Genomic DNA, 12037 nt, shown 5'->3' on the forward strand with positions numbered 1-12037 from the left:
GGAAACCCCATGCCATCCTCTAGCTTCCTAATCTAAGCTCTATCAGAGAAAGTTAACTCCAGCCCTGTCCACTTGCTGCCTAAAGATGGCTACCCAAGATTGCACAGCTCTAAAGGACTCTTATGAGAATCTGGAGTTATAAGTTGCTCACAAAATAGGGTTTCCCAGAAACTCTGGTCTTTGGTGTTGCAGGGGGGCTTCTTATAGTCCACCTATCACCTTTCCAGAAAACTAAACTGTGGAGCTCTGGGGCCTCCTGAAGTTTTATCAAGGATTGCCTGGAACATGGGGCATCAGCAGAGAGACGGTTCAATAGGAAATCCATCCCTTCTCCCTGCTTCAACCACAGCCATCCCATAAACTTCAATAAGAATTGGCTAAGTGCAATGTGGTATCTTGAAGTAAAAAGGACAATAGTGGAAAAACTGGTAAAATTCAAACAAAGCCCTTAGTTTATTTAATAATTTGTGCCACTGTTAATTTTTTATTTTGGACAAAGTTACCATGATTACATATGATGTCAACAGTAGAGAAAATTGGGTGAAGGTAGATGTAAACTTCCTATACTATCTTTGCAACTTTTCTGTAATCCTAAAATTAATCCTAAATAATAGGATACAGGAATAGGATACGAATCTCTCCCGCTGTTCTCTAAATAAATAAACACGATCCTCATCTCCTAGACACTCAGCTCTATTCCCTACCAGAAGCCCCGCTTTTAACCTTATGTGGGTCATCCCTGACTCAGACCATCACTCACATGCCTCACCTGGGCATTCTCCCCACTTACTACATCTGCGTGCTTAGACAAGACTTGCTTCTGTCACGTGCTGCTGGATTCCCCACATCATCTCCAAAGGCTCACCTCACCTTGCTGGGCATCTGATTGCCTGCCCAGGTTCCTCCTGATCTGGTCTGAGCCCCTTCCTGCCTAACTCCACATTCCCTTTCTTACTTCATTCATTAATATTTTTACTGGGTGTCTACCAAGTGACGGGCAGGTTAAAAACAAAGCATACTCCTGGCCCTCTGGATCAGGAGGATCAGAGCACCAATCCCTTCCAATCCCATTCCTCCTGGATCTCAGCATATTGCCTTCTCGCCAAATCAAAATATCTGAAAATGTGTATATATTCTAGAATCCTAAACTCCTACCCATCAGGCTGCTTGAAATTTTCTTTAATTCTAGATTTGACGGTCAATCCCTTAGTGTTCTCTGATGTTCTGAGAAAATTATAATCGTACTAAAAACCCACCCTTGTCAAAGCTGGTTTAAGGGCAATCTTGGAAGCATCAAGTCAGTGATCCATAGAAGAAAAAGGTGTCTGTCATTAGGACTGTTTTAAGAAGAGAGAACAAATCGCTCTGGTGCTCTGGTGCAGGGATGTTTGTTTTCTCTCTCTAAATGTGTAACAGGAAATTAGGTAGTTCACCTTTGTAAATCGTTTGCATACCACTTATGCATGAGCCAGATGGTGCCTCTTTGTTTTAAGAAATTAAAAATGAAAAACAAAGAATACAAGTAGAATTTTATCTCCACTTCCCTGCCCCCAACCTCTCATCCCACCCTTTGTGCACACTCTGGAATCCACAATAAGCAGATGAGCATGTGTGCACACACACACATACACACACACACACACACACAAGCTTGAATTATCAGCATTTAGCTGCATTAGGCATAAGAAGCCAGTAAACTCTTAGGTCCAACAGATTTCAGAAATCAATGGTAGCAAAGAGGTGAAACCCTGTCCCATGGTGTCAGCTCACAGAAAGAATCCTTTACAGTGTTTTCCCTACCTGATAAATCACTGCATTCCCTCAAGGACTCAGCCAGTGTATACTGAACTAAAATGTCTCACATAAATCACCAAAATGTGGACTTATTTCTAAGATTCATGAGCAGGACCATATGAACACTGACCAGAAGAGGCAAGTACTGATGACCCAGTGTTTCTATATATGTTGAAACCGTACGTAGGAAATTTTCCTGGGGTGTTCAACTTAAAGACCCTACTTCTTTGGGGCAGCTGCATGTCCCAGCTTGTTTTCCAGTGGTCAGGAGGTCTTTCTATCTATCCCAGGAATTGTATTTAGAAGTAAGATTATCCCTGGCATTTTCTTGCCTTGGGTGTGAAGAGGATGAAGGAATATAATATAAACAAGACTTTATCCAATCAGTATTGTATTATAGGCTGTTTACAGAAATTAACTTGCTTAACATCAACATAACTCTGTTGAATGAATATTTTTGTCCTCATTTTAAAAATAGGAAAGTTGAACAGTTAGGAGAAATGCACTGAGGTCACAAGACTGCTAACAATAGTCATGCATTAGAACACAGGTAAGATTAAGATAAGAATTCCTCTGTCATCCCAATGTCTTCCAATATGGATAGTAAGACTTTGGGGTTCACTATTGATGCAATGTCAGGCAAATCTACTTTCTGCATTTTATTTTACAGAAATGTAGGGAAGCAGAGCTGTGTACACATTAGGACAGTATAAGTAAACATGAACATATGATGCAAGCTGCTCTTAGAGCATCTTACACGGAGAGCATCTACCCACCAACAGTGGAATATGCAGCTTTCCAACGTGTGCTGAGTTTTTACTGCAACAGCTACCCTTTCTTGTTTCATACTTCCTTGGGACCAAAGGCATACATTTCAAGCCAGCTGGCCTCAGCTAACTTCAATTTCATGAAGAAGGAATTGAGGATACCTGGAGTGTGGACATTTTCCCATCTCACTCTTCCTTCCTTATATTCCAATCTGCCCTGGCACCCACAGAAAAGAGACGATTTACTCCTTGAAGCTCTCCCAGGAGTAAAGAACAACAATTCATGGCTGATAAAACAAGGACTAAGAAGGCTCACTTGGAGATGTGATTTTTTTATTGTTTGTTTTTTCTCTTTTAAACCAGAATAAAAAAATATTAAGTGCATTTATAGAAACAAATTTGAAGGCTCAGTTTGCACATTCTGGTCAGACATGGTTTCCCAAGGCCCTAGTGAAGTCAGTAGAGACTAGCTTGCCATAGTCAAACATCTGCCTTTCACAAGAAAAAAATAAATAAACAGTGAGACACCCCTTGCTTTCATCAACACCAACATAAGTCTGAGCTCAGCCAGACAGGCCAGCAAACTCCATTACACAGAGTGCAAAGGCAATTAAATGGTGCCAGCTCCAGCCAGACTCTAAGAAATCTGTGACCCATGGGCCCCCTTAGTAGCCACTCCAGTGCCTCTCTTGGAAACAACTGAAAAAATGGTCTAGATGCTAAAGAAAGACTCCACTGTGATATTTGCTGGCAGGTCTGCCCTGGCCATCAGTCTGTGGCCGTTGCTGCTTCATGCTCTTTTTTCCATTCCTGGAGATGCTGGACAGGGAAGGTAGCTAGAGAAACTGCCTGGTTTACTGTGGACTCTGCTTTCCCCACCTTTGGTCTACTTTGCCTCATCTTCTCTCATAATGATATATCAGCTCCCATCCTTTGCTTATACCATGAATAAGTCACTTGCTAACCCGCAAAGGCATTTCTCAAACATTCCATTTTTTCTCTTGGCCATTGCTAAAATGAAGTTTCTTGAGTGACCAGTTTTAATGTCTGGGTGATCTCATTTAGGCAAGGTCATCAGGAACAGCCAGATAGAACTGATTTGCACACACCAGCTTCAGATTGCCAGCCTTCTGGTCCACCCTGCTCAGGCCAATAGGACAATCATATCTGGGCTCCCTGACTCACAATATGATCATTAATTTCTACAAAGAAGAAGAAACATATTGCTGTCATGACCCTTGCTATAGACTGAATGTTTGTGTTCCCCACCTCCTGAATTCATATATTGAAATCCTAACCCCTTAGGAGATGGAGACTTTGAGGGGTGATTAGGTCATGCGGGTGAAGCCCTCATGAATGGTATTAGTGCACTTATAAAAGAGATCCCAGAGAGATCCTTTGCCCCTTCTGCCATGTCAGGAAACAGTGAGAAGAGGGCCATCTATGAACCAGGAAGCAAGCCCTCACCAGACACTGAAGTTGTTGGTGTCTTGATCTTGGACTTTCCAGCCTCCAGAATAATGAGAAATAAATTTTTGTTGTTCATAAGCTACTCAGTTTATGGTATTTTGTTATAGCAGCTAGAATTGAGTAAGACACCCCTCAACCTCCAAAATGTTAACCCACACTCTCCTTATGCCATCTATCCAAACTCCTCCCAATCCAATGTCCCCAAAGTAAAGCTTCCATATTTTTGAGGCATCTCCCTCTCAATCAGTTTGCAAAAGTTATCCCATCTCTGTGTCTCAGGTTGCACCCACGTTTCCCCTTTCTGGGATAAGTGACACTCATGGCCATTCATCCTTTCCCTGAAATAATAACACTGTCAGAACCACTCAGTGATCCATGGGGAGGAGATCCCCCAAGACTAAGGGGGAAAAAATAATTCTGGGAGCAAAATAAGATACTCGATGTAAAGTAGACAACTATATGGAAGTAAACCTGAATGTGGTGGCTCCCCTCAAATCAGGAAGTCTTTTCCAAGGCCTAAGCTCTCCTCTTTCCAAAGTCAGCAACAGAAAACATGCTTTCGTTCCTAAGCCATTTGGATCACTTACTCAGCAATATATTATCCATTTTTGTTACTTTACTTTGGGTTACTCTTCTCATCAAGATCTACCTTTGGAAACAAGATAATCCTTACATGGTCACAGATAATTTCAGAGAATAAAATGTGTCATGGGTGAAGCTAGATCAGGGACTGGTTTTGGAGATGTTAAAATGTAGCACTAAGTTGGGCTTGTCTGGGTGTGTGTTTGAGTGCACATATACGAGTATGTTTACATGAAGAATGAGTATTGATACAAGTAAAAACACAAAGCCTGTGTTATTGCAATATACAGGTACAGTCCAGTAAAGTTTCCAAGAAGAAAGGAAGAGTACCTAGAAAATAATAAACAGGCACGTCAAGATGCAGGAGTGGCAAGAGACTACTGTCGAGTGCATGTCTGGGCATGGGTGTGTATATGTGTGTGTGCCAGAGTGACAGGGTTAATGGACAATGACAAAGACATGTAAGCAAGGTGCAAGCTCTGCTGCTAAATCCTGTAGCAGGGAAAGTCACCTTACCCTGTAGTAATCGGTGCTGTAGACGTCCCTGGACATGCCAAAGTCTCCAATCTTCACCAGCAGGTTGGCTCCAACCAGGCAGTTCCTGGTGGCCAGGTCCCGGTGCACGAAGTGCTGGGAGGCCAGATAGACCATGCCTGAGGCAATCTGACTGGCAATGTGGAGCATTTGGGAGAGCCCTAGCTCTCCCTTAGCCTGGCGTGGCTGCCCATCCACAAGGATCATCGCATCCGGCCCATGGGCCCTGCGAGGGGGTAGGGAGAAGAGAGGAAGCAGAGAGAATTCAGGAGATCAAGGGCAAAGGCCTTCTTGGTTCCCTGTCCTCTGGAATGCCCCACAGATATGAACGAAATTTCCCTTTCCAGCCTGAGGATGGCCGATTTCCATCTACCCAAACTTACATTATGTGAGTAGGGCATGGGTGAGACTTCACAACCAGATGCCCAACTGAGATGACAGCACCACATGCTCAAATGGAACCCAAACAAAACCTCTTTTTAATATTTTACTGTTAGTCAAGGATTTCCCAGGTACTAGATGTCTATTATAGAATAATTAATAAAATTAGCTCTCACATAGCCTTCACTCTGTGCCAAGCACTGCTCTGATTGCTTTAAATACATTAATCCTCCCACCCTAATTTTGAAATAAAGAAATTGAGGCACAAAACTATCAGATCACTCGGCCAAAGTCCTAAGGTCTCAGGATGGCCATATGGATAATCAGGAAGCAGAATGTGAAACCAGACATGTGGCTGTGAAGGAGAGCTTCCCAACCCGGCAGGAGGAGGAGGGTTTGTGAACAGACCCCCAGGCCCTGCCCCCTGCATTCTGATTGGCTAGGCAGAGCTCACTCATTTGCATTTCCCACAAGCTCTTGTGCTGATGCTGCTGGCCAGCGGTCCACACTGAGGAGCAGCAGGATGCTCTTGAGTCCACACTTCAATGCGCTCACCACACTGCGTAGGACTAGGTCACTTATGGTGGTAGCAGGGCTGGATGGAGAGCCCCTCCGACTCTGAAGCAGAGGCCTGGAGAGCCCCAGCACCACCTCCCTCCCCAATCAAGACCCGGATTTGTTATCCTAACACCTTGCCCTGTCATATAAGTCACTTTTAGTGTTCATTCTTTTCTCCAGAAAGCCAATGAGCCAGACCCACATCTAGGGCCCTTATTTATAAAGCTGTGTGCTGGGGAGCCCTGGTGTACAGCAAGGGCTCTGCCTGTTTTACTGCTTTTCCAATTTCCACTGAAAGGCACTGTTAAATATGAACACTTTTGTTTTATTATCTCCACTGGGCTCTCCCTACCTCACTCCTCGGAAAACTAGCTGCTGCCTCAGCTCTCAGGGAAGAGCAGTCAGAGGGCAAGCCCCCACTCCTGTCTACCAGGAGAGTGCACTCCAGCCTGCCTCTGAACACCACCCACTTGGAGATGTGAGAGCAGACAGGGCTGGCCTGGGGGTCACAGAGGCTGTGCTTGCAAAGCAGCCAGGGAGCCACCTCCCAGGAAGGGATGGTGTGGCCCGTTGCTAAGAGCTTCCAGCACCAGGGCATTCTCAGAAGCTCACCCTTGACTGGAAGAGCCTAGGAAGATAGATTGATGGCATCTACTGGGAATCTGGTCAGGAGTGGAGGCTAACAGACTGTGTTGCAAAAAATGCCCCAGAAAGACTGTTGGACCTTGATTTGCAGAGACTCTCACCTGCTGTCCTCAAGAAGGGTACCACCCCTCACCTCCTGCACCCCTTTCTGTTTCTTTGGTCTGCTCTTCTTTTTCTTCTTACCTTCTCCTTCTCTCACCCCTTGCCTTTACTCTAGACCTTTACTCTCTATCTCCCTTCTACTCCCTTTTCTTCCTCTTCCCTTATACTGTGCATGACAGTGGTTCACAGAGGTGTCCAGGAGTTCTCTTTAGCGCTGCTGCTGACACTTGGGTGGGGCTGAAGACACTGCTGAATCTATGAAGAGGGTTTGATGAAAAATGAGGCAATGCCCCTCTGACAGCAGGGGAATGGAAGCACAGGGAGAGAACAACCCTGAGTATTGAGAAAGGGTGGTGCCTAAATTAGAAACTAACCTGGTTCCCAGATCTCATAAAATAATGATATTGATAGCAGCTATCACTGTCTGAGCACCCAGCTACATACAAAACTTGTCTAGACATTATACATATATCATCATTTAATACCCATAGCAACAACTCTATGAAGCAGTTATTAATAGTCATGTTTTCTAGGAGATAAAATTAAGGTTTAATAATTTGCTCCAGTTGTAACTACAATGTGATAAATCCAGGATGTGAAACAAGTCTGTCTTATGCTAAGGATGAGTTCTCCAGGAAAGGAATCGATTTCATGTGAATCCAGATTCAGGAGGCTTAGAACATCCTAGATATTTTCAGTTCTTCCAGGACCATTTTTTTGGAACCTGGCTTATAAGCAGAGCCACAAAGACTCCTCTACTTCATTACCTGGCACCAACTCTTTCCGTTTCCCCCTCAAAACACAACACCCTATTGAACGTCTCACTTCAAGGAGATGCTCATTGGTTTTTGGTGAGTGGGCTTTGGTGAGTGGGCAAGAGCCTTCTAGAATTTACATTTGAACTCTGGAAATCTCACTCTCAGCCATGGAATTCAATGGGATTCAAATGGTGGCTATAGCAGAGAACACATCCTACGTATACAGGACCTGAGTGTTCAACCTGCTTCCTGGAACCCTGGATTCCACAGACCCTCACACATGGCTGCCTCCTCCACATGTGGGCACTATTTGAAAGTGGCAGCTGTGGAAGGCAGAGAAGTCCTAACTCTGCTCTTGTGTGAGATACTGTCTTCTCTCGGGAAAGAAGATCCACTCCTACAACTCTATCCAGAACTTCTGGCTGAAGTTCTAGTCTCTTACCAGAGCCTCTCAAAGTCCAGATGATCTTGCTGCAGACTTGGGGAAACCCTTCTTACAACAAATCCATTCTTTCTAGATCAGTGCTATGCAACAAAACTTTCTATTGAGGGAAATCTTTTAGACTGCTTTGCCCAATATGGTAGTCACTAGCCATATGCAGCTACTGAGTACATGAAACGTGGCTAGTGTGAGCAAGAAACTGAATTTTTAAGTTAGTTAATTTCAATGAATGTAAACCTAAGTTCAAATAGCCAAATGTGGCCATTGTACTGGACAGTACAGTTCTAGAGTCTAGCCAAAGAAAATAGACCTCCTTTATTTCAAGCATCTCTGTCTCCTGCTGAGTTTGTAACCTTGCACTTTCTTATTTATCATCAAAAAGTATCTGGCAAGAAGGTTTCCAGGAGGAGTATAAGGTACTAGCCTCCCTTTGCAAGAGAGAAACTTAAGCCACAAAGGGGGAAAGCTATTTGTGACATCAGGGAAAGGTGGCCCACAAATCTTGGAGTTATAGGCTGGCGGGCACTCTGGGCTCCTCCTAGGACCCATTTCAGACCCTGCTCTTCTTCTCAGTCCATCTTGCAATCAGGGAGAAGAGTGCAGGTTACTTGTCACAGCATCCTCAGCTTCTCCCCCTGGAAATCAGGGCAAAGGCCTGACCCCAGCTGTTGGGGAGATGACGGATGAAAACGAAAGGGAGCTTCTCACTTCACATCCTCAGCTTCATTGTTCAGAGGTGGACATATGGCTTCTGGCTCCAGAGAAAACCCCAGATTTGGGTGGGACTGGGATTGGGGAGACAGGGGGACAGCAGCTCTTGCTTACCTGAGGAACTTGTTCAGATCTCCATGCTTCATGTACTCAAAGACCATGATGAGGGGGTCTCCATCACCGCATACCCCATAGAACTTGACAATGTGCTCATGCTGCAGGTTGGTGAGCAGCTCGGCCTCCCTCTGGAAATCTTTCCGGGCAGCCAGGGTGGGATCCTTCAGGGCCTGGGAACAGTGCAGGACATTGGCTTTTAGCAACTAGAGTGCAGGGGTTGTCTTTTCTTCTCCTGGGAAGAAACCTGGCATCACACACCACTGGGTTCCCAATAAATGATTTTAAATGGAATTTAAAGACAACGAAGAGAAATCAAAATGGCAAGGCCTGATCCCTTCCTCCTGAGCATTTTGATTGCTGTAGAAAGAGAAATCCACATTTCATGCTGGCCAGTGATTGTCCTGGGCTTCCTCAGAGATAAGTGTGAATGGCAGAGGGAAGGAGCTGGGAGATGGAAAGCCTGGCAAAAAGCCACTGACCAGGGGTTTCCCACAGCTAAAATAAACAGTGTGAAGACCCCTGCCTCAATTGCTTTAGCTCTGTAAGTTAGCACATGCTCATAGCCTCCCAGAAATCAGGCAGAAGATGTAATAGTCTCCTTGTCCTTTCTAGTCCTTGTTTTTAGACTGGGAAAAATTGCATGCTTGCAGAGGAGAGCGAACACTTTTCTAGAAGGCACTTCTGTACTCCTAACTGGGGTCTGGAGGCAGCACTGGGGGGCTATGGGGCAGCAGATATAGGAATGGTAGCTCATGGACAGAAGCCATAGATGTACCCAGGAACAGGCCACATAGCCCAAAGTCCCAATGCAGGATAGGAAGGTGAGCTTCTAGCAGCCATCCAAACACACAACTCAGCCTCTGTGGGGGTGGGAGGCCCAGGTGTGGGAAGAAGTACAGATGGGCCTCTTCTCATAGGGCTCAGGAAGATCAACACACCCAGGAAGGGTGCAAGTCACAAATGAGAACTTCCCAGGACTGGAAGGGAACTGTGAGAGCAAAACTGAAGCCTTGGAGCACATCCCAGGGAACTCAGGTGGGCCCTGCTTGGGACACAGCAGTGCCAGGCAGCATAGGCACTGCTCTGAGAAGGAGAGGGGTCCCTTCTGCTGGCATCCCCTCATTTCAACTGACACCTTTTAGTAACCTGGACAGACACAACCCAAGGCAATGAGGATGTCAGTGTGAAAGGTGCTCTTCATACTCAGGTGAGAGAAAGTCTAGACAGACTAGAGGTTGGTTTGCATTCTCTCTGCCAGGCATCCAGCCTTTTCTGGTTACTCAGGCCGACTGACCTTCCCTGCAGATCATGCAAGAGCTGAAGGGCCTCCCTAGCCACAGGTCTTTCTTCTGTCACTGCAGTCCCATTAGCTGAAATCTACAGGGCTGCCTTGGCTTCTAGCACCCCAGTAGTGTGAATCTGCAAAATCAGATGTTTTTAGGGTGTCCATCAAACCTCACAGTCCTTAGCACACATCAGAGATGATGAACTCTTAGCACAAAAAGGGCCCTAGATATCATCTTCTCCCACCTGCTCATTTCTGGCATTTAAGAAACCCAGGCCAAGCCTGTCCAAGAATCACACATCTTAAATGAAAGAAACTTAGAGTTAGACTGGACTTCAGTGATGTCCCGGTGGGCTTCACAGTGCCCCACAGTTCAGTAGCAATATTCCTAGGGCCATCAAGGGAGGTGTGGTCTCTCAACCCGTGATCAAGCCCCACCCTAACTTCAACCAGCACCATTTTTTATTCTTTTTAAAATTTGGACATTTTGCCAAAAAAGGTGTTTTATTAAATTGCTCTACTGCTTACAAAAATGTTGAAAGTTATCTAGTATAACTGTCCCATTTCACAGATGAGAAAACTGAGGTCCAGATTGGGGAAGTGCCTTACCAAAGATCATCCAACAACTAATAGCTTGGGTTTGGAGCTCAGGATACTTTCCTGTCTAGCACACCTACTTGAATGTCCCCCAAGGGAATGGTGGGCAGGGGAGCGAGAAGGTGTGAAAGTGTAGGGAGAAAGTGGGGAAAGGGCTCAGCAGAGTGGCCAGGCCCTGCATGTAGGGCAGGCCAAGGACAGAAGTAAGCAGGAGATCCATTTTATCAGCCCATCACTAGTTTTTATCAGACTTGAATCTACAAGGGAATTAAATAGAATTAAAAGATAATATGAATCTTTCCACAAGCTTTATGAAGTACCCTCGTATGCATGCTCCATTTCAGTTCTGGCTGCTTGCTCTGGGAAGCTACCTGATAGTAAAGGATTTCAAGACTCTTCAGCAAGACCCATCTCCTTGTGGCAACAGTCGGTGGCTGTAGGTGGACACTCTAGCCAGAAGAAAGACATTTGTGAAGTCAGAGAGTCATAGTGAGAGAGCCTCTCCTGGTGACCCAGCTCCTGACAGCAGCCCTGAGCTGCATGGGCTGGGGCGTGGGTACAGGATGACAGAGAGTGATTTATTTATTTTCACGGAGAAGATGAAGAAGAAAAAATAAATAAATAAGTGCATTATGGGTGGGATAAGAGAATACAAAGATTTATGTGAAGGCTGGATTTATGAGAGGGAAAAGCAGATCAAATTTGGGGCCAGCCAAATGGCCTCTCTCCATCTTTTTAAATCATTCTCTCCCACAGCCTGGATGCCAATGGCAGCCATGGGACATTTCCGTGCTCGGCTCTCAGCCATATGGGCCAGCATCCCCAGGCTGTCACCCTGCACAGTGAGGCAGATATGAGTTCCTCATCTGGGAGATGAGGCACAAAGCAACTGCTGTCCCATTTAGTCTCCCACACCCCTTTTCTCTGCCTTTGCAGTGGGGTTTCCAGCTCCTGGGTCAAACCTGAAGCTCTTATGTAACTGGCGAAGAGTGGGGTATGGCCCCTGGGGACCAGACCTGCAAGTGGCCCTAATCCCCAAGGATTCATGCAATTGGGACAGAGATGACAGGAGAATAATGAGGAGAGAAATTGGACCAAAGACTCTCTCGCCCCTCTCAGTGGGGTCCACATCTCATTTCTTCATCATAGCTGGGAAACTTCAAAATGGGTCACCAGTCAGTGGCATGGGACAGAAATGTTGTTTATCACAGCAACCAACTGTTGCTGCAGGGAGATGGATCTTGAAGCTGGGGAGGCTCCTGGCTAGGCGTTTGGAGCAGTATCCACAGGACAA

General features: G+C 45.5%; 1 protein-coding gene across 2 annotated transcripts in view; it reads right to left on the minus strand.

Moving 5' to 3' along the window:
* NTRK3 (neurotrophic tyrosine kinase, receptor, type 3) overlaps positions 1–12037 on the minus strand; it is a 359989-nt gene that overhangs the window by 39883 nt on the left and 308069 nt on the right. For both annotated transcript variants that reach the window (XM_008566759.1, XM_008566758.1), the window contains exons 14-15: positions 8859–9031; positions 5130–5373 (exon numbers count right to left, since the gene is read on the minus strand). In XM_008566759.1, coding sequence (XP_008564981.1) covers positions 5130–5373; positions 8859–9031 — 417 coding nt within the window. The remainder of the gene's footprint in view (positions 1–5129; positions 5374–8858; positions 9032–12037) is intronic.

The sequence above is a fragment of the Galeopterus variegatus genome, unplaced genomic scaffold (genome assembly GCF_000696425.1).
Source record: "Galeopterus variegatus unplaced genomic scaffold, G_variegatus-3.0.2 Scaffold268, whole genome shotgun sequence".
NCBI classification, from domain to species: Eukaryota; Metazoa; Chordata; class Mammalia; order Dermoptera; family Cynocephalidae; genus Galeopterus; species Galeopterus variegatus.